Raw genomic sequence first — 22,357 nt, forward strand, 5'->3', positions numbered from 1 at the left:
GGCCCTCTCCCCGCGGGTCTGTGTCCGGGCCTGCCTTGTGAGGTCACCAGGGTCCAGCCTGCTGCCGTGGGCTCCTGTCCTAGCTGATTACATTTGCAGACCATTTATTTCCAAGTAAGATCACATTTTGAGGTTCTGGGAGGAACATAAATTGTAGGGGTACCCGGGGCAGCTGGTTTGGGGAATCGATTTAAAACAGAGCTGTCTGCCTGTGGCTTTCCCACGTCCTCAGCGCCCGTGGGTGGGAGGCACGTGTTGGTACCAGCAGTTCTGCCTCGGGCGCTTGTAGCCAACATGCTGACGCCTTCTGTGTTTTCTCTTCCCACAGCCCAACATCGGCCGCCTGGGCCTGCCCCACGGGCCGTCTGGAGAGAAGGTGGCCGTGGTGACCGTGGACGACTGTGACACGGCCGTGGCTGTGCGCTTTGGCAGCCTCGTCGGGAACTACAGCTGCGCTGCCCAGGGCACGCAGAGCGGCTCCAAGAAGTGAGCATTGCGGGAGGGGAGGCCCCAGCAGCCACCCCCGGTGACTGTTGCTCCCAGCGGGTCGTCTGGAGCAGGACCCGGATGCAGGGCGCCTTGGGCACAGCACCCTGGCAGCCCCAATCCAGGCTGGAATCAGAGTCCCTCCTCTCGCTCGGGGTACCCCCGGTCTGACATGTTAGAACCTTCTAGAATAAGTCCTCTTTTCACTTCTGTCAAAGTAATGGCCAGGCCAACCCCGCAGTTGTGACAGCTAGCTTGCTGACCCTAGACACCATGGGGTCGCTGACCTCCATCCATCAGGCACGGGTCCCTGCGGCCCAGCATTGGGGTCAGTAAACCTCCCCCTGTTAGATCTAACTCAGAAATAAGACCACCGCCACCGACAGCTGTCACGCCAGCCTCAACGGCCAGAGCAGAGGCTCCGTTCCTACTCAGTAAGCTTTTGAAGTGGTGGTTAGTCCGATCCAGGCCGAGCATCTGGAGCAGCCGTGGTGCCCATTTTACTGGCAAGGAGGCTGTGTGTGGCCTGGAGGGATTGGCACCCTTACCCAAGGCCACGCGGCGGCTCACGGGGATCTGGGGCTGTGGTTTGCTGTGAGCTGGGCGAGGTCATCGGAGGTGGCGGGGGGTAGTGCCACAGTTTGGTGTTGGCTCGTGCCCGCCGGGCTGCTCGTACTGCTTGGGTTGGACTGCCCCCGGCAATGGGCGGGACTCAGTCTGTCCGGATCCGACGCGAGTTCGAGGAGTCCAGGGCACAGCCTTGCACCTGAAAGTGGAAGCCAGTGTAGCCCTAGAATAGGACCTGCCTTTTGTGTTCTGACCCGTTGGCCACCTACCTCCCTGTTCGGTTCCTGAGGTTCAAGGTGATGGGGTGTCTGGTGGCGCAGGCCACTGTGACGTTACGGCAGCATCAGGACCCCCGATGCTGCCTCTGGTCCCCCCAGACACAGAGGTCAGAGAGCTGGCTTTGTCTCCCCAGGTCCCTGGATCTGACAGGCCCTCTGCTCCTGGGAGGCGTCCCCAACCTGCCTGAGGACTTCCCGGTGCACAACCGGCAGTTCGTGGGCTGCATGCGGAACCTGTCTGTGGACGGGAAAAACGTGGACATGGCCAGCTTCATTGCCAACAACGGCACCAGGGCAGGTATGGCCTGACCGCCGGGGCCCAGGGGAGGGCCCCCTCCACATCCCGGGCTACCCAGCTCTGGGCCTCTAGGACGGGAGCCCTGGCTCTCGGATGTGCTGCTCTTGGGGCCTGGGCGTCCCGCAGTGTGGGGTGCGGTGCGGGGCAGACGCTCGATGCCACGGTCTTGAGCGTGTTACCAGACGACCTGGCCAGCTGGCGGAACGGGCAGCGCGTCCTGTGCCATTTCAGGTCTGCCGATCTTACTGCTGCCAGAGGGTCCCTTCCCTCGGGGCTGTGGCTCACTGGGCCATCTCCCCACCCCGTGGGTCGGTGTTAGGACTCAGTCCCCCCGACCGAGTGTTTCCTCTTCTGCGACCGTGCTGTGTGCTCTGTGTTCCCAGGCTGCGCTGCCCAGAGGAACTTCTGCGACGGGACCTGGTGTCAGAACGGGGGCACTTGTGTCAGCAGGTGGAACATGTACCTGTGCGAGTGTCCGCTCCGGTTCGGTGGGAAGAACTGTGAGCAAGGTGAGGGCCTGCGTGCCCACCTGACCCCGGGGGCTTCGGAGACCCCAATCTTGGGTGTCAGGGCTCATGTGGGTCTGCATGTCCAGAGCCACAGCCTCTGATGGTGTGTGTGTGGCTGCAGGCGTGGGCCCCCGGTGGGGGGTTGGAGCACACGCAGAGCCCGGCTGGGGTGAGATGCTGGGGCGGGTGTGCAGGAAGCTCGGCTGCACAGGGGGCCGCAGCCGGGTGGACACGTGCCCACGCCCAGAGTTCCTGTTATGGAGGCCGCGAGGCCCAGCGTGGCTGTGCCAGAGAAAACAGATGCCCACGTTGGGGTCACAAGAGCAGGAAACAGATGGCCCGGGGTGTATGAGGCCCAGCTCGTGTGCCCTGTGCTGTTGACTGGGGTAGCTCGTGTTTAAAGCCTCGGATGACGACTGTGCCGTCCTGCCTGGAGGACGTACGTGGTCTGGAGACAGTGAGGCCTGTCAGGCACCTGGTTTGTCCAAGTGTCACAGGCTGCATGGGGCTATCGATCACCCACTGCCACCTTCCTGGTCCCCCCCAAACATCTTGGAGCCCTTGGCTGGTCAGCGGCCTCCCCACCTCCATGCCCATCGTGCAGTGGCCTGTGTGCCTGGGGGTCGGAGCCCTCCCCAGACACAGATGTGGGGCTGAGTGGAGGTGCCGGGACTTGTGTGCAGTACTCACAACAGGTCACACTGTCCCACCAGGAGACCCTGCTGCTGCTCCTGGGCTCCCCACCTGGGGGTGGGACAGGCAGGTTGAGCTCACAGGGCCCCCCAGCACCCCGTCCGCTGAGCCCCAGGATACTGAGCCACCGTGCTCTGCCTTCTGTCCAGCCTGGGAGCCCTGTGTCATGCCCTGGGCAGGGCTGAGAACCCCCCAGCCTCAACCTCCCTCCCCAGGAAGGTGGCAGGAGCCCCAGAGGGTGGGCCTCTTCTGTAAGCCTGTGGGTCTGGACTCAGAACACCAGATACTGCACGTGTGGAAGTCTGACACTGGGCTTTGTACTGAAATGAAAAAGGCCCGGGAATTTTTCCGTCCCTTCTCCCCCGGAGCCTGTCCTGCTCCCCTGCAGCTGAGAAAGGTTCTCAGAGGCACGTCTGATGTGCGGGGCTCTGCGTTTCTGCGTCCACAGTCATGCCTCACCCCCAGCGCTTCAGTGGGGAGAGCATTGTGTCCTGGAGTGACCTGGACATCACCATCTCCGTGCCCTGGTACCTGGGGCTCATGTTCCGGACCAGGAAGGAGGACGGCGTGCTGATGGAGGCCACGGCAGGTGTGTCGTCCCGGCTGCATCTGCAGGTAGGGGGAAGCACGTCCCATACCTGTCACCGCACCGCCCGGGCGGCTGTGGGGCCCGCGTGCACTGAGTGGTGCAGCCAGAGCTCCCGGGCAGCTCCGCCCTGGCTGCATGGGCTCCCGGGGCACACGGGCCCGGCGGGGACCCTCCCTCTGCCCGCACCGGCCCGGCGGGGTCCCCGGTGTGAGGAAGAAAGGAAACACGAGCCTGCGTTCCCAGCCGGCCGCACAATCTCGCCATTCATAGCAGGGAAGAGTGCAGGGACTCCGGTGTGCCTCTACGATTCCCACAGGGAGGCTTGATTCCAGCACTTTCTTTCTTCCTTTATCACTGAGATGGAGTACGTGCGGGGCTGGCTGGACCCAGTAGTCCGGCTCCTCGGCTGCAGGACCTAGCCAGGGTGTGTCTTAGGCAGCAGCTGTGGCCTCCGGGCGTGTCGGAGCCGCAGGAGGCGGTGAGCACCCGCGGGTGGGGACGGGGGTCCCGAACTGGAGATGGGCTGTGGCCGCCTGCTGGGGGTGCCGCACACGGGCTGGCACCCCGAGGTTACGCTCTGCCCAGAGGTTCCTGAAAGTCCTCCTGAACTTTGAATCTCCTTAGGCTTGTGCTCTGTGAATCTTTTTGGAGTTTTCCGTTTTGTTTAACTTAAAACGTGGGACAGGCAGTAGAGATCCTAAAAACCTTTAAAACATGATTTTAATGTGCTGAATTCCCTAACTTTTGCTCCACAAATAGCTCCCCCTTGCATCTTCCCAGCTCCGCAGAGATTTCATTTGGAGAAACAAGGGGAGTTCCTGCCGGTGGTGAGAGTCCCCCGGTGACCCCGTTGGGCACGGCGCCCACCTCCTACCCTCGCTCTGGCCTGGGGTTTCACTGTATTTGAGGGTCCAGGAGACTCGGAGCCCGGGGAGCCCGGGGGCCACCTGCTACCTGCCGTCTCCACATGCTTTCTGTCTGCAGGGTGGGTGCAGGGGTGCAGCAGGTTCCTGAGCAGACCCTCCCCCTCAGCCCCTGTGGGACCTGGGATTAGAAGGAATTCCGTAACTAGGTTGTTTTTCCTGCCTTTCTTTGGGAGTTTCTTTCAAGTATGTGCGTGTGTGTGTCTGCATGTGAGTGTGATGGAGGACCTGGGGGCCGTGGCCACAGTGGCACTGACCCCATTTGCATGGGTCAATCCACACAGAGTGTCCCCTGGACCAGCCTCCCCTTCTGCCTTGGGGCCGGGCCACCCCGAGCACACCGCGGGCCTGCCCGGTGTGGTGGCTCCCCTGGTGTGTGTGTGGGTCCTCTCGGAGCTGTCATTCCTTCCCAATGCTTCTGGCCCGGGGGCTCTTCTGCCCATTTGCGGACTGGACTCGGTTCCCAGGAGGAGCAGGCTGTGCTGAGGTCATGGAAGGTCAGACGTGAGAGGGACCCCGTGGAGCGATCCCTCCAATCTCTTTGCTTGAGGGAAGCGCAGAGACTGAGCTTTGGGCTCCGGGGTTTCCTTGTCACCTGGGCTTTGCGGTGTCCACAGGATCCCTTTCTATTGCCCCTGTGGGCTGTCTGCCTGGAAACACTTGCGAGAGCCAGGGGCAGAAGTGGGCAGTGGGGGGCAGGGCAGCAGGCGGGCACCAAGGGGCAGGGGTAGCAGGCGGGCAGCAGGGGACAGGGGTAGTAGGTGGGCACCAAGGGCAGGGGCAGCAGGCGGGCAGCAGGGGACAGGGGCAGCAGGTGGGCATTGAGAGGTAGGGACAGCAGGCGGGCAGTGGGGGACAGGGGCAGTAGGTGGGCAGTGGGGACAAGGGCAGCAGGTGGGCACCAAGGGGCAGGGGCAGCAGGCAGGCATTGAGGGGCAGGGGCAGCAGGCAGGCATCGAGGGGCAGGGGTAGCAGGCGGGCAATGGGGGGCAGGGCAGCGGGTGGGCAGCAGGGTGCAGGGGCAGCGAGCGGGCATCGAGGGGCAGGGGCAGCAGGCGGGCACCAAGGCAGTGGCCAGCGCCCCCTGTGACCTCCATGCCACTGGTCAGTGGGGGCAGGACCCCGAGGGCGCCCAGTGGGCGCGCAGGCCCCAGACTTGCCGACAGATCCGCGGGGACAGGGCCCCAGGGGGTGGTGACTAAGCCTGCACAGCAGGGGGCTGGGACTCGGAGCTCCAGCCGAGGCCTCTCTCCCCTCACCTGCCCTGCTCCCCTGTGTCACTGCTCAGCAGCACCTCCAGTGCCGGCCCATTCAGGTCCTACTGGAGGTACAGTCCGTGCGCCCCATAATTACAGCTGTCCTCGGGTTTCCCTTATTAACGTGAGATTTCATAGGGTTGCCGCCGTCCTGGGGCTAGCTCTGGGCCAGGATTTGGCAAGCATAGTTCTGCCTCGGGATGGTATTTTTCTCTGTGGTTATTTTACTCTTGGAACAAATTAAATTGGCTGTTTTTGATTCAGGTGATGAACTTACACGTTGTCATTTGGCAGTGGGGTCTCTAGGAAAAAAGTACGCCTTTGGGAGGAGAAACACTGAAAGCTACAAACTCCCATATTGCTTGAGTAATTACGTTATGGGTAGCTAATCCAAAATATTTGTGTTTTTTTTTTTTTTTTTTTTTTTTTTGCCAGAGACCATAGCCAGCTCCTCCACGTGGAAGGCTGGGTGGCGAGACCGGTGGCCTTGGGGGGAGTCCTTCAGACTCCAGTGGCCACCCAGAAGGCCACTTCAGGGCCTGAAGGCCGGTCAGCTGGGCGTTACAGGAATGTTCTGGGTTATTTCCATGTGGTGTGTATGAATGCAGGCCTCCTGCAGGCCTCGTGAGCTCTGTGGGGCAGCAGTGTAGGTGTTCCTGGCTCCCGAGGCAGGCCAGATGCGCTTCGCCGTCATCCTGCAGCTCACACAATTTGGGTGGTGGCTCTCCGGCGCCCTTGCTCCGCCTGCATTGTCAAGGGGGATCTCCTGGCCATTGTTGAACGTCCTTCTTAAATCCCGTGACAGACCTGAGGGGGCAAAGCAGTCACTGCACGTGCGCCTGGGATTCATTCTGTTGCCTTTGTCTGCAGACACATGTCATTTTTATTGTTGATCCACTGGCCTTGGGGTTTCGTTGGCAAGGATGGTGAAAGAGCACAGCCAGGGGATTAAGGAGGTTGCCTTAAACTTCTGTGGACAGAAGGAGACAGAGCATAGAAAGGTGCAAAATCCCCTTCTTGATTTCACTCTCCATTAAGACTAAAACCCAAAACACATTACTAGTTGCATTGTCTTTATAATCAGTTAAAAATACCTTCTATTTTTCCATCATGATTTCTTTTTTTGATCCATGGGGTATTTAGAAGTATGCTTCAGGGCACCTCGGTGGCTCAGTCGGTTGAGCGTCTGACTTTTGATTTCAGCTCAGGCCGTGATCTTGGGGTCTTAAGATCGAGCCCCAAGTTAGACTCTGCCCTGGGCATGGAGCATGCTTGGATTTCTCTCTCTCCCTCTGCCCCTCTCCCCACTCGAGCCCACGCATACTCTCTCTCTCTCTCTCTCAAAACAAAAGTAGTATGTTTTTTAAAAAATATTTATTAGAGAGAGTGCACACACATGCAAGTGGGGTGGGGGAGGACAGAGGGCAAGAATCTTGAGCAGACTCCTCTCTGAGTGTGGAGCCCAAGCGGGGCTCGATCCCACGACCCTGAGATCATGACCTGAGCCAACATCCAGAGTCAGATGCTTGATGGACTGAGCCACCCAGGTGCCCCTAGAAGTATGTTTCTGAGTCAGCAAACAGGTGGCATTTTCTAGCAAATCATTCTGTTGTTGATTCTAGCATAGGTACAGGTCAGAGAAGGCTTTGCTGTGTGATTTCAGACCTTTGACATGCGTGAGGCTTGCTTCACAGCCCATCACTTCGTATTTGTGAATGTCTCACCAATACCTTGAAAGAATGTGTGTTCTGCGGTCGCGTTCTATAGTGTTCTGTATACGTCAAGTAGGTGAAGTTCGCTAATTATTGGGGTGTTCAGACCTCTTATATCATTATTGATTTTTTTTTTTGTTTCTCTGCTCAGTTACTGAGAGAGAGGAGTTTAAAAAGTTTGCAGCCCCCATTGTGGGGATTTAGCTCTTGCCCCTTTTCGTGTTCTCAAGTTTTGCTTTGTACATTTTGAGTCTGTGTTATTAGATGCATACAGATTTAGAATTGTTGTATTTTCCTGGACAAGCAACTCTGTCATCGTTAGGAAAATCAATTTTATCTCTGGAATCTCTTTGTTTACTTTCAAGTCTACTTTGTCTCGTTTGTAGAGCTACACCGGATTTCCTTTGGTTGGTGTTTACATGATGTACCCTTTTCTGGCCTTGGACTTTCAACACTTCTGAATCCTTATATTTTAGGTGTGTCTCTTTTAAGCAGTGCATTAATAGTTGTTGTTGTTTTCTTAACCTATTCTTTTACTTGAAGCAATCTTTCAACATGAGCATCTTAGGTTAGTTGCAGTGCTGTTTCCTCATCCTCTTACATGTCTTTATACTGGGTAGCTTGAGTCTTATCTCCCAAAATAGAACATTTATCCACAAAAATAAGAGTCACCTGTATCTGTTTCCTCGAAAGTTCTCTGGTTCTCGTTGTTCTCAGGTCTGTCTGCTGATTCTGTTTTATGGATTCCCTGGGTGGGAGGGGGGTTGGTGGTCTGTTTCCATTCACTCTTTCTTGCATCTCTTGGTTTTCACGCACACGGTCTTGTCTCCTCCAGTCCTGGGTTATTTTTGGCTGAGTGCTGAACATCATATTGAAAACCCAGTGAGAATTTAAAACTAGAATAATGGTGTCCCTGCCCCTCATGTTTCTTCCAGCAGGCACCCCCACACACTTTGGATGGGCTCTGAATTCCAGTTTTTATCATCCCAGCCCCAGGAGCCTGGAAAGCTTTGCTCAGCTTCCAGGCTCAGCTGTGTCTTCCAGAACCAGCTGACAACCCACAGTGGAAGCAAACATCAAACTCGCTTCTACAGATTTTCATTTCCTACCTGGTTGTGGCTCCATAACTCTGCCTTGAGTCGTTCTGATGCCTTTTAGTGTTCGTCTCGTGTTTCTAGCTGTTCTCAGGAGAGGAGGGTTACTCCAAACTACCCAGTCCTTTGTTAGGACAAGATCTTGCCATTACTCCTGGCTATGTTTTCTTAAAACATGAATGTCTTGGGCCAATTACTTTGCCAGTGTTTGTTTTTCTGTACATGTATGTAAATGTGGTGGCCCGAATCCTGTCTCATAAAAGTGGAATGTATGCCTTCAAAAATAAGAGCTCAGTACTCACCTGAATCTGTGGTTGTTCAGTTCCCAGTAATTAAGTCCAATGGGCTTTATCTCACCTTCCCTCTGTCCACATCTGACACTTCTTGCCACAGGACAAGGCATATAATTCTGCAGAGTGATATGGGCAACAATTAGAAATTAAACTTGGCCTCATTTTTAGGTCTGTCTTTGGCCCAGTGCCCTGTGGGGAGTCTTGTTTGTGTGGCTTTGTTGTTGAAGTGACCGCAAAGCGTCTTCTGTTCTGTCATCATCACATCAACTGGTAGGTCTGGCTCTCCTTGTCCTACAGATCCTAAACAACTATGTCCAGTTTGAGGTGTTCCATGGTCCCTCCGACGTGGCATCCATGAGTTTGTCCAGGTCACGTGTGACTGATGGGGAGTGGCACCACCTGTTGATAGAACTGAAGAGCGCCAAGGAGGGCAAAGACATCAAGTACCTGGCGGTCATGACCTTGGACTATGGGTTGGACCAGGTGAGTTGGCACCTGTGCCCTCTTTGGAACAGGACACTTTTACAGAGTGACCCCTCCACATGCCAGGACCTAGCAGAGCTCTAAAGGTTTCAGGGACATGCATTCTGGCCCCCCCTGAGTTTGGGTCTCACGCACCTGATACTGTGGTCCCTAGAATCTGTAGCTCATCCCCTTTCTGGGTGGTCAGCTCCTGGACTCAGGAACTGGACTCAAGGACCAGACTTTGTCTAGCTGTGTGTCCCCTCATGGTGCCATTAGCACCTTTAGCTGTGTTTTTTTTTTTTTTTTTTTTAAAGATTTTATTTATTTATTCATGAGAAAGGCAGAGAGAGGCGCAGAGACACAGGCAGAGGGAGAAGCAGGCTCCCTGTGGGGAGCCCAATGCGGGACTCAATCCCGGGGCTCCAGGATTACACCCTGAGCCAAAGGCAGACGCTTAACCCCTGAGCCGCCAGGTGTCCCAGCTGTGGTTTCTTTTAGCAGAGCTGTCCCGAGTAACTACAGTGTGCTCGGTGCCATGCCCCTGGGATACAGAGATACGGTATGAGCCGTGGGTACCAGAGGGGCCGCGGGACAACAGGCAGGTGCACCTGTCCCGACGGGCAAGTGGCCTTCCAGGCAGGGCTCCCTCACAGCGTGCTTGGCCGGCCACACTGGATATCCACGGTTTGCAGGCAGTAACCAGAGGCCTTTTTTCTGGGACACTTCAGGGGCTGCTGGTGATTCTCATGCCCTTGGAGTCTAGGCTCATCTCACACTTGGTTCTGAGAATAAATAAATAGCTGCTGTGTTCCACGTGCAGCCTTCCAGGGCCTGAGGGTCTAGCGGGGACTTTCTCAGATTCCTGCCACAGTGGACGTATTTTACATTTGCTGCCGTCTCCCCGGTTCACCTGTGTTTTCCTGGAGTGGCTCAGTTGTGGCGCCCGTTACGGAGGTGGCAGGTTGCCTGTGTGTCCCTGCAGCTGACCACCTCGGTTGTGCTGGCACGTGGATGTGTGTCCTGTGACCCGGTTCCCAATCCTGCCTGTCACACGCAGACGGTGGTATTCTCTGCCGGGAAGGCTGTGCCCGGGTCCCCCTTCTGTTTGGAGGCCCGAATGCCCTCAGGCTGTGGCAGAGTGACCATGTTTTAGCTTTTGAGCATGTTCTTCCCAGATGTGTCCAGCGTAGTAGATGTAGCCCCCCCAACCCCCATCTCCTTGCACAGGACACAGTGCAGATCAGGAACCAGCTTCCAGGCTTGAAGATGAGAAGCATCGTGGTGGGTGGCGTGTCTGAAGACAAGGTCACCGTGCACCGCGGGTTCCGGGGCTGCATGCAGGTATGGCAAGCTGGGGTGCCCACCCCTCGCGGGTGGCTCAGGGGCTGCCCACACCACACTCGGTGCCCTTGGCCAGCCTGCTGGTTTCCAGCAAATGAATAATGTGTCTCACAGCCAACCCAACCTTAGCAGATCCGGCTTCCAACTTAGACCCATCCTGCACATGATCCCCCACTGCATGCCCATCCTCCCCACAGTCCCCCAGCGCATCCCCGTCACCATGCCCCAGTCGGCCACTTGCAGCTCTGCCTTTGTGTTGTCTGGGATGTGCCCCTCACTGTCTCCCCGCCCCCCACCCCCTGGCCCACTGCCATGCTCACCTGAACGGATGCCACACTCGTCCCCTGGAGCAGGCGTTCCAGCAGCAGCTGAAGTGAGCTGTTTATCAAGTAGCTCCGCGCGTGTCCCCCGGCCTCCCACTGCAGAGAAGTTAACTCGCCATATGCCGCCCCCTTCACCGTCCCCAGCCTCCCCGGTGACCCCTTCTACCTCTCCACCACCATCCAGCATGGACCATGCTGTGTGGCCCCACGTGGTGTTGGGCAGGTGGCCTCTCTGCCGGGATGCCCTCCTCCCAGGAGCCACCTCGCCTGCCTTCATCAGTAGCCAGGCTCTCCCACGACCTTCACTTACTTCTTCCTGACGCCAACCATGGGTTTATTGGGATGTGGACGAGGAAAAAAAAAATATCCTCGTTTCCAGCAGCTGGTCTATCTGCCTGGAGTGTACACCTGAAGCCGGCAGGAGCAACCCTACCCTTCCCCATGCCTGTCCCGGCTCTGCACATAAAGGAGGCATTGCTTTCTGGTGACCAGAGAGAACTGGGGGCTCACCTAACCCCCGGTTACCTTTTGGGGTCCCTCCAACCCCACGACATCGGGCTGAATCCGGCTGCCCCTTTTTAACTCAGGGGGTGAGGATGGGGGAGACGTCCACCAACATCGCCATGCTGAACATGAACGACGCCCTGAAGGTCAGGGTGAAGGACGGCTGTGACGTGGAGGACCCGTGCACCTCCAGCCCCTGCCCTCAGCACAGCCGCTGCCATGACGCCTGGGACGGCTACTCCTGCGTCTGTGACAAAGGTGGGAGCCCCGCGCCCGCACCCCCTTGTCGCGAAGCCCGCCAGCAGGTGGCCGTGCTCTGGTGTTGGGAAGAATCGGGGAGACCTAAGCTGGGGCCGCCCCCTCGGTGCTGTGGGTCTGCAGAGGCCTGAGCAATGTTGGGGCCCGCTCCTCAAAACGCGTTACCATGTCTCATCCTCATTTGGGACACGGGGGACACTCCAGGCTTTATCCTCAGGGCACGTGATGAGGTGTGGGAAGGAATTCATGAAAAATCCACACTTTCAAAGAGTGTACTTTGAGGGGTCGCCCCTGAATTCTGAGGTGCTGTGATGCTGCTCTGCTGGTCTCTGCCCACCGTGTGACCTGGGGTGGCCGGGGCACCCTGACCCACAGAGGGGCTGTGCTCCCCGTGACGCTGAGCGCCCCCACCCCCTCCATCCATGGCGGCGGAGTGCGGGACGGTGAAGATCCAGGCTGCTGGAGACGTGTCTGCCTCGGGGCTCGGGCTCGGGGTGGGGGGACCCGTGATGTCGCAGGAGGATTTCAGGGTGGTGCTCATGCTGGCCTGTCCCCACAGGGTACTTTGGAAGGAAGTGCGTGGACGTGTGCCACCTGAACCCCTGCCAGCACGTCTCGGCCTGCGTCCACAAGCCCGGCTCCCCGCGGGGCTACGTGTGCGAGTGCGGGTCCAGCCACCACGGGCAGTACTGCCAGAACAAGTAAGGGGCCCCCCTTTCAGAGCCCGGCCACCGCTCCTCCCCTAACGGGTTTTCTCCTCCCAGTCACTTTGCGCAAAGATATGTGTCATTGTGGTTCCTGTGGGCATGTTTTTTTTTTTTTTTTCCCAAATTGGTCATGAAGTGAGTAAGAATCTCACGGAGCGTCTCGAACTCAACCCGTCTGAGTGTTTTTGCACGCCGGAAACCCAGAGCATACTCGTACATCTGGGGCCATGCACGGAGCAGGGGGGATGCTGGGATGCAGGGACCTGCCCCACAAGCCTGGAGCAGAGCATGGGCCCGTGGCAGCCCAGCAGAAACACGGCAGCATTGAGTGTGGGCCTCCGAGGGTCCCGGCTGCCGCGTGGGGCTCAGGAGGAGCCGGTGGCGGAGGAAGCTGGTCCAGGGGTGGCCGGGAGGCTGACAGTGTCCCCAGGGGCTGGCACTGCAGGTGCAGAGGGCTGAGTCAGCAGTAGGGAGAAGGGGGGCCCCAAAGCCCTGGGGCCCCCCCTGCTGCAAAGGCAGATCCACGGACAGGTGACCGGAGCACTTCTGCTACAGTCATTTTTATGCCCCTGCTGTGTATACCATCAGTGCTTAATAATTGCTTGCCAGGTGAGCGAGGGAGCAGGAGAGGTTGACTGCTGGGCGGTGGGGGGTTGGCATGCACTCACTGCGGCGGTAAACCCAGGGCGGCACGTTGTCTGGAGGAGCCTGAAGGATTTGGTTGGGTTGAGGGTGTGCATCCCACAGGTGTCTGCAGGTGACAGCGACAGGCAGCGGCCCGAGCCTGGGAGGGGCGAGCCTGACCTCGTGACTTTCAGGGTCACACACCTCAGGGTGTGTGGGGCCCTCGAGGGCAAGACTGGGTCTGTGTCATGATTCTGAAGCCACCGGGCCCAGCCCATGGCTGCAGGATGCTGAGCGCAGTCCGTGAGCCAGGCACCATCGTGCGGGGGCTGGGACAGGGGGAACCCAGATGAGTGCAGTCCCCACCGTGTGGAACGTGGTAAGGTTGTGCTAACAGGAAGCCCAGGTTGGGGTACTCACCTGGGCTTTCCAGGCAGAAGGAAAACATGAGCAAACAAATTATTTTAGAACTAAGTTTTGTAGTAGATGCTCTCCAGACCTGGGGCCCCTCGAGTCTGGGGTTCTCAGGGGTCATGGGAGAGGGGGACCAGCAGGGGGGACCCGAGGCCACTCCAGGGGGACAGAGGGGCCAGAAGCAAGCCAGCTAAGGCTCCCGGCCCCCAACTGTCCTCCTCTGGCTCCGAGGACAGTTACGCACACCTTCCCTCTGCTGTCCTGTGTCCCCAACAGGATTGACCTTCCGTGTCCCAAAGGCTGGTGGGGGAACCCCGTGTGCGGACCTTGCCACTGTGCCGTCAGCAAAGGCTTCGATCCCGACTGTAACAAGACCAACGGACAGTGCCAATGCAAGGTGAGCCCGCCTGCGTCCTCACCCCCATAGGCACCGTCCCCACCCCCGGCTCAGGCGGCCAGCCCTGAGGGTTGACTGCATCCCTACCCGCACAGGCACCTCCTCCTGCCAGGTACTAACACACAAGGTCAGACCCCCTGTGGGGACGGTTCCATGTCCCTGCCTGACAGGAGCCTGGACACTGGCCGTGGCTCTGCCCAATGCACAGCCCATCCCACTGTTCGGCAGGGGACCCTTGAGTCGCCTGGCCAGGGCCGTGTGGCCAGTAAACGTCCGAGATGGGCACAAACCCAGGACTTTGCAACCCTAAGCCCATGCTCCTGACTGTCACCCTGACCTGCCCAGTGGTAGACCTTCAGGTGGTTTCTGACTTCTCACAATAAAATAGCCTGTAAGGGCCATCGTTGTACATAAATCTCCATTCGAATCCAATCTTTTTTTGGGACAGATCCGCGGGTGGTCCACAAGTATTGGCTAGGAAGTTGGAGGGGTACTTTCCTGGACAGTGCACCTGCCCGGTCTGGCACGGCAGGCGCCCAGGCAGCCAGCGCAGAGGGGTGTGGGTGGAGGGCAACGGGCAGAGGCCCCGGAGCCGAGCCGAGCCGTAACCGGGACGTGCTCGGGAGCCTCCCGCGGGAGCAGAGCCTCCGCCCGCACCCGGAGCCCATGCGCCACTCTGGCTCCCACAGGAGAATTACTACAGGCCCCCGGATCAGGACGCCTGCCTGCCGTGCGACTGCTTCCCGCACGGCTCCCACAGCCGCGCCTGTGACATGGACACCGGGCAGTGTGTCTGCAAGTCCGGCGTCATCGGCCGCCAGTGCAACCGCTGTGACAACCCTTTCGCTGAGGTCACCACGCTCGGCTGTGAAGGTCCGAGGGGCCCCATGATCCCTTCAGGCCACATCGCAGGGACAGTGTGCTGGGCTCGTGCGTGCGTGCCCGTGTCTGCGTGTGTCTCAGACCTCACGGTCTGACGGTGTCCACTGGGCCTTCTGCTGGTGGCCGCGGGTCAGAGCCTGGGTCACCCCCTCCCCACCTAACACCGATGAGAGAAGATGCAGGCGTCCGGTTCTTGGTGGGGGCGGGGTACGCGGAGAGCCCTGCGTCTCTGTGGGCACGGCCGTGCCTGGCTGAGCAGCCTTCCTTCCCCACCCCGTACCCCAGTGATCTACAACGGATGTCCCCGCGCTTTTGAGGCTGGCATCTGGTGGCCGCAGACCAAGTTTGGGCAGCCAGCAGCGGTGCCGTGTCCCAAGGGCTCCGTGGGTAAGTACCGTGGCCTGTGGCATCCATTCCAGGCAGGCAGTCGGTCGAGGCGTGGGGGAGACTTGGCCGAGGCATCAGAACTCACGGGATGTCCTGTGTCAACAAAATTTCTTTACCGGAGTGTTGGGGGAAAATTAGATCTTTTCCTTAATAATAAATGACAAAACCCGGAAAGGCCATAATGCAAACGTTACTACGAGCTTAGTGGCCGGGACTCAGGCTGCTTCACTGTTCCCAGTGCGGGGTTCTCTTTGTAAAGTGGGGGTGGTAGCTGCGTCCGCGCCCCGAGGGGTGTCCGGAGGTCCAGGGAGACGACAAACCGAAGCACACGACTGCGAGTCGGATTCGTGGCAGACGCGCAGGCCTCACGGATGTTCAACGACAGAGCCCGTTTCTGTTTTTGTGGGCGTGCTCACATGTTTGCTCACAGTCCCCGGGCGGCTTGGGCCTCATGGTGCAAGTCAGGCAGCTGCAGACGTGGCCTCGGACGCACGGGGAGAGAGCTTGCATGGGCTTCGTGGCCGCAGGGCCTGGCTGGCCCGGGGCTGGCCGAGGGGCAGGCCTCATGCCTGGGGATCGCACCTCAACCGAACACACCGGGCGTCGGCACACACAGATGGACGAGCATCATTAGCGACTGGGGTGTCAGGGTCCCCTGTCCCTTCCATTGTTCCCTAGGAAACGCAGTCCGACACTGCAGTGGGGAGAAGGGCTGGCTGCCGGCGGAGCTCTTTAACTGCACCACTGTCTCCTTCCTGGAGCTCAAAGCCATGGTAGGCCCGTGCCTTAGGGACCTGCGTGCGTGCGGGGGGGGGGGGGGGGGGCGGGGGTTAGGGAGGGGGCAGGTGGCAGAGGGATCCTGAGGCCAGGGGCTGGGCCGACTCCGGAACATCGCGCATATCTGTTCCGGGCGCCCCCCGCAGGGCGCAGCTGCTTTTCCCCCTGCCAGGACCGGCCCTGCATCTGGATCTGGAAACATGGGGTCCCCCATATTCTGGACCCACTGCCCCCAAGCTTGCCCTTTGTCACCACAGGTTTCTCTCCAGCTTCTTCCCTGGTGTCTCTTTTTGGCGCTCTCCAGCCCGGCAGCCCCGCCCGGTTGGTGCCCTAGGGAACAGCCAAAGTTCACTTTTGCTTTGGGGTTTTTTAAAATCCTCGTCTGCCAAGGACGTTTCTACCGGAACGTTAGGGATTTCTGAGTAACAGGAAGGGGCATGGCAGCCGCGGTCGGGGCGCAGACCTGTCATTTGCTCCTCCTGCGCAGAACGAGAAGCTGAGCCGTAATGAGACGCGCATCGACGGCGACGGGTCGCTGCGGCTGGCCAAGGCCCTGCGGAACGCCACGCAGCACACGGCCGCGCTCTTCGGCAACGACGTGCGGACGGCCTACCAGCTGCTGGCCCGCGTCCTCCTGCACGAGAGTGGCCAGCAGGGCTTCGAGTTGGCGGCCACGCGGGACGCCGACTTCCACCAGGTGAGGGTAGGCGGCCCTGGGGAGGCCCCACGGGCTGAGGCTGAGCTGTGGCCCGGGGGTCCCGAGGGGGCGCGAGGGGCGGCTGGAGGTCCGTGCTCAGCTGTGCAAGATCGCTGCAGCCCGTACCCTCAGCTCCTCAGACGGGAGCTTCCGTCTCTGCACCCGCGCCAGGTCAGCACCGTGACCAGAGAGACTGGTTGCAAGGGCTAGGGGCGTTTGGGCGAGGGCACGGATGAGTCACGGTCTTGGTGGTGGGGACAGCCTGGTCACTGACAACAGACCGATAGTACTGGCCGGCGTTCCGTGTGGTTTACGTGAACTAGCCACTCACTCCCCACACGTCCTGGGATGTAGCATGGGTACTGCCCCACTGGTGGTACAGGTTAGGAAACGGAGGCAGAGAGAGCCCAGGGCATGTAGCTTGTAAGGAGGCTCCAGAGTCTCTGCTCCCACCTCGGGGTCCTGCTTTCAGAGACCTTGACGTCTCCTGCAGAGGCCATCATGTTTTGTGTTTAAGTAATCGGCCCCAAAGAAATGTTCAGAATGGTTGGTGAGGAGAGATGCTCATTCGTCCTGATGTTTGTGAACTGCTGGGCAGTGAGCAGTATTGCCCCATGCTTTTTCTGGACTCCTCTCCAGGCCTCCCCCTGCACGCAGAAACCCCTGGGGAGCCTTCCCCTCCACACAGAGAGACCCCCGGGGAGCCTTCCCTTCCATGCAGAGACCCCCGGGGAGCCTCCCCCTCCACACAGAGACCCCCAGGGAACGTCTCTATCTACACTGAGGCAGGTTCCCCTGGGATTCCATTTCAGTCCAGACCTGAGTTTGGGCTGATGGAGTTTATTCCCATTTTTGATTCTTTACAAACAGAAATTCTCCTCCCAGTTTTCATGTTAGAGTCCCTGTGGATAGCTCCATTTGCATAAACCTTGAGATTGCAGGGGAGGAGTCAAGAGCGTGACCTCAGGGTAGCCCGCAGTGTGTCCTTGGGCTGTGGTCAGCAGAGGGGCAGCGGTGCGATTGGGGTTCTGATGTAACCGTGCCTTCTCCCCCTCGCATCTCCGAGTGTATGTGGGCTTCTCCCTGACATGTGGGTGGCTCCAGCCTCTGAAATAGGAAACACCCAGGATCTTCCCCCCCCGCCCCCTGTCTGATCCCACCTGCCTGGTCTCGGGATGCTCGGGATGCTTGAGGCTCTCCAGAGTCTGGTGTGCCCCCTGCCGCATCAGCTCGGCCTCCTCGGGCCGGCTCACTCACCAGCTGAGCGCCATCTGTCTGTCTGACCAGGACGTGGTGCGCACGGGCAGTGCCCTCCTGGCCCCGGACACCCAGGCCGCGTGGGAGCAGATCCAGCGGAGCGAGGGGGGCGCGGTGCAGCTGCTGAGGGGCTTTGAGGCCTACTTCGGCAACATGGTGCGCAACGTGCGGAGGACCTACCTGAGGCCCTTCGTCATCGTCACTGCCAACATGAGTAAGGGCGTGAGCCGGCTGGGCTGGGGGCCATGGGTGTGCTCCAGGTTCGGGCCCTGGGTGCAGGTCTGGGTGTGGCCCCTCCTGGGGCCGACTGTAGGAAGGGGTCACCGGCTCTGGCCTCTGTTTCTGTGTCTGCAGATAGGGAGACAGGACCCTCCTTGTCCAGCCTTTCAGAGATGAGCCAGGGAGACACACACCTCACTCCCAGGCCAAGAGTCCGGGCCAGATCCAGCTTGGCCCTGGCGGTCTGCAGGCCCCCCAGCTCGCGGGTGTGAGGCTGTGGGGAAGCGGGCTTGGGGTCTGGCTGCAGGTCCAGCCCTCCCGGCTCAGAGAGGCACAGAGCCCGGGAAGGACAAGGGACAGGCTGGCCAGGTACCTGGGTGGTGTGCCCTCCCTGAGTCAGGGGCTGAAGGTCGAGCAGATACCTGGTGACCCAGGTCACCCCAGCGCCCAGGATGTGCCACTCTGAGGTCCAGGGGTTTAAACGGTCGGGTTCCTTCATGGGGAGGAAGCCCCAGATGGTTCAACCAACCCCCACCCCACCACCCGGACAGAGTGGGCAGTCCCTGGGGTGGAGTGGGGGCCCCTCCCATAAGTGAGGGCCCTTGCTTTCTCCTCTTGCACGTGGTTACTAGGCACCCAGGTTGGGGGCGCTTGGGCGGCACTGGGGGACGGCTTTATGCATTTCCATCACTGGGAGGGCCTGAGCCCTAACCTGGAAGCAGTATCCCTAATATGACCCCTGGGGCTGACTGGGGAGGGGCCCCCACATGGCGACCCAAAGATGTGCACGTCCTAGGCCCTTCCTGAGCACCCCCACCCTGGCCTGCCCTGTGCTGGGTGGGGTGGGGTGGGCTCAGCACCCATCATCACTGGGGGGCACAAAAAAATGACCACACCGGGCATTCTTCTGCCCTGGAGGAGGATCTGTGGAGCTGACCTCAGGGCTGGACAGGCTACACCCTCGTACCTTCTGGAACATTCAGGTGGTTCTTAGCTGAGTATCTTGCCTGCCACTGCCTGCAGCCCCTGTGGTGTGTCCCTGCTGCTCTGTCTGGGAGCATCCTTCCTGCACTGGGGTGGGAACCCAGCCCTTGCTCGTGTGGGTGGCTTGTGGGCACCCTTCATACTGGGGGGTGTGAAACCAGTCTGCTCAGTGGGGTGACTGGGGTCACTCTGCGGCATGTGGGGGTGACTGCTGGCCTCTCCACCACCAGGCTCCTTAGAGCAGTGGAGGTCAGTGCCAACGTTGGGGGGGACCGACAGCCTCAGGCTTGACAGTGTCCCCCCACAGTAGCCCCTGGGGTCAGTCCCAGCACCTGCTCAGGTTCTGGCAGAGGCAGGGAGAGAGTTACTGCTTCTCTGGCCGCCCCTTTCTCACACCCCAGCCAGACGGTTCCCGAAGCCACCGCGATTTCTCACTTCATGCTCAGGGCTAAAGCAGTGTGACTCTTGGCAGGTCTCGAGAACACGGAAGAGTAGAAGTAGATTCTGTTTGAAAGGTGGTCAGGGGCAGCCCGGTGGCTCAGTGGTTTAGTACCGCCTTCAGTCCAGGGCGTGATCCTGGAGACCCGGGATCGAGTCCCACGTCTGGCTCCCTGCGTGGAGCCTGCTTCTCCCTCTGCCTGTGTCTCTGCCTCTCTCTCTCTCTGTTTCTCTCATGAATAAATAAATTTTTAAGAATCTAAAAAAAAAAAAAGCGGTGGTCGGTGAGGGCAGTGGCTCTGGTTGGTCTGGAAACCAGAGGTGGTTGGGGGAAGCTGACAAGGGCGACCTGTCCCCACAGTTCTGGCCGTCGACATCTTCGACACGTTCAACTTCACGGGCGCCAGGGTGCCGCGCTTTGAGGACATCCGTGACGAGTTCCCAAAGGAGCTGGAGTCCTCGGTGTTCTTCTCGGCTGACTTCTTCAAACCACCTGAGAGCAAAGGTGAAGCCCCGTAGGCCGCTCGGCTGCCCTCGGGAGGTGGGGGGCCCCCCGGAGGTCCTACAATAGTAAGCAGAGCGGTTCTCAGTAGCAGAGCGTGTTCGGGGGAGGGGGTGCGTGTCGCATGCCTACCCTGAACGCAGGGCCCGCTGGGGGCGGTGGCTGGCGCCACATCCAAGTGGCGGTGGCGAGTCATTCTTGCAAGTCCTTGGCTGACTCATGACCTGACAAACGAGAGCGCTTAAATCGTGTGCGCTAGTCTTCCCCGACGTGCAGGGGAAAGCTGTCTCTACGTGTCTGTGACATTTTAGAATCCCCCATAAACAAGCTAGTTCTTTATTCCTGGGGTAGGACTATATTACCAAGTGGCTTAAACATTTGGAATTTTCTTAAAGCATAGTGTTTTTCACAGATCCACTCCAGCTACTGAAAATGTCTCAAAATAACGGACGCTTGAAAACGTAAAATTCTAAAAAAAAAAAAAGAAAGAAAGAAAGAAAAGAAAATGTAAAATTCTCTAATGGACAATTTAAAGTTTGAAACATTTTTTTTTTAAAGATTTATTTCTTTATTCATGAGAGACAGGGAGAGGCAGAGGGAGAAACAGGCTCTCTGCAGGGAGCCTGATGTGGGACTCGATCCTGGATCCTAGGATCATGACCTGAGCCGAAGGCAGGCGCTCCACCGCTGAGCCACCCAGGCGTCCCTGAAACATTTTTTTTTTTTTTGGAAATTAGTTTTGTCGGTTCTGTGGCCTTATTATCCTTACTCTGATGTAGGATCCACCTGGACGCTGACCTCATCTTTCAAACTGTAACCTGGGGTCGGTGTGGGCTTCCAGCGTTCAGCAGGGTTTGTTCCAACTGTCGTCGGGAGAGGTGGACGTGTGGTGCCTGCACACGTTGCTTCTTATCCTGACCTAGAAGCAGCCTCTTTCTCTGACGCTGTCAGTGTCTCTGCTTCTGAACTGACCACTGGGTCGTCCTCCATCTCCAAGCCTGTGGCATCAGGAGTGGACACCCAGGAGCCCAGTCTGCTTTAGAAGGTCCCATGAGAGAAGCTTCTGGCGGCGGCTGCCCTGCTGTCCTTGGGACAGCCGCTGGCCGACGTTCGGGCCCCCTCAGCCCCGTACGTGGTGTTTCATTCAACTTGCCGGTTAGCCAGCACCATCGCCCCGTAGGGGACCCCACCAGTTCTTTTACTGATGAAAAGACTCAGGCCCCTGGCTTCTGTCACCTAACCCCCCTCCAATTTTCCCAAACACCTGACTCCTCACGTGGCAGGGGAGCAGAGGAAAAGCATCCAAGGCTCCAGCTGAAAATCAGAGCACGATCTGGGTAGACGAACTTACAGGAGGTAGAGGGGGTGCCTCTGGCCCCCCAGCCCCTCGGAATCCCACCACCGGCTGTGTCCCTCCTGGAGGACCTGCGTCTCTTCCCCACGTATGGAACGGTGACCCAGGGCCCCGGGGCTTCACTCCGAGGGCTCGCCTCTGCTGGCCTCTCACCCACCCCCTTGGGCATGGGCAGGCCTGTGCAAACACTGACCTTCCCACCTTGGCCCAAATCCTTCTTTGCCCTGACTGTCCCGTACACGGGCTTTCATCCTAGCCCTGGACTCCGGCCCCTCTTCTCCCCGTGACCTGGCATGCCCTTGGCCCAGATGGCATATGCGTCTTGCCTGCTTTACTGGGGTGAGGTGCTCCTGGATGCCTTATCCACGGGGAGCCCTCGGGACCTACTTACTAGCTGGCAGGTTCCTTGGGGATGCAGTGAAGCCAGTTGAGCCGTGGATGAAGCTAAGGCTTTGGACGTGGCCATTCACTGGGGCCCGGAGCAACACTGGGAAGGGGCAGGCTCTGGGCTGTGAGAGCTCCCAAGAGGCCACCATGACCCGGGACACTGTCCAGTGTGCCCACTGCTCCCTCTAGTGCCATGTGACGCTGCCCGGAGGCTGCAGCTCTGCTGGAGGAGGAGGATGGAGCCTTGGCCAGCGGCTGCTGGGAGTCAGACCGTCTGTTGCTTCCAGAAGCAACCAGATGAGAGGCAGCAGGACCTGGGGGCACTGAGTCAGCACCTCATTTGGCCCCCACTCTTTGGGACCGTCCAGGAGCCAAGTACCCATAAATGTCCTTGCTGGGTGGGAATAGTTGCTTCCGTCCAGGTCAAGTCTGAGCCCTGGGGGGCATCTGGCCCACAGGCGGAGGACTGGGCAGGGTCGCCCTGGTGGAGGAGCACCTGGCCGTCTCACTCAGAAAAGCCTGCAGCTGCACTGCCTCCCCCCAGAGGAGGAGCTGGGGGCAGGCCAGTTAGGTGACTGGCGTCCCAAAGCAGGTGGGCTGGGAGGCAATGCCCTGTAGCCGCCCCATCAAGGAGCCCCAGCTGCTCCCCCCGCCCCACCACAGTTACCTTCCAGAAAGCCTCAGTGCAAACCTTGGAAACAGTGACCCCTGAGACACTTAGAGCCTCTTGCCCTGCCTAACC

The 22,357-nt window shown here is 59.0% G+C and overlaps 1 protein-coding gene across 1 annotated transcript in view; it reads left to right on the plus strand.

Moving 5' to 3' along the window:
• CELSR1 (cadherin EGF LAG seven-pass G-type receptor 1) overlaps positions 1-22,357 on the plus strand; it is a 134,127-nt gene that overhangs the window by 93,342 nt on the left and 18,428 nt on the right. The window contains exons 7-21 of the mRNA XM_072842665.1: positions 329-486; positions 1,466-1,629; positions 2,013-2,138; positions 3,280-3,446; positions 8,996-9,181; positions 10,391-10,504; positions 11,415-11,589; positions 12,149-12,290; positions 13,611-13,731; positions 14,421-14,604; positions 14,899-15,000; positions 15,679-15,773; positions 16,265-16,474; positions 17,762-17,945; positions 19,734-19,877. Coding sequence (XP_072698766.1) covers positions 329-486; positions 1,466-1,629; positions 2,013-2,138; positions 3,280-3,446; positions 8,996-9,181; positions 10,391-10,504; positions 11,415-11,589; positions 12,149-12,290; positions 13,611-13,731; positions 14,421-14,604; positions 14,899-15,000; positions 15,679-15,773; positions 16,265-16,474; positions 17,762-17,945; positions 19,734-19,877 — 2,272 coding nt within the window. The remainder of the gene's footprint in view (positions 1-328; positions 487-1,465; positions 1,630-2,012; positions 2,139-3,279; positions 3,447-8,995; positions 9,182-10,390; positions 10,505-11,414; positions 11,590-12,148; positions 12,291-13,610; positions 13,732-14,420; positions 14,605-14,898; positions 15,001-15,678; positions 15,774-16,264; positions 16,475-17,761; positions 17,946-19,733; positions 19,878-22,357) is intronic.

The sequence above is a fragment of the Canis lupus genome, chromosome 11, assembly GCF_048164855.1.
Source record: "Canis lupus baileyi chromosome 11, mCanLup2.hap1, whole genome shotgun sequence".
In the NCBI taxonomy this organism is placed as follows: domain Eukaryota; kingdom Metazoa; phylum Chordata; class Mammalia; order Carnivora; family Canidae; genus Canis; species Canis lupus.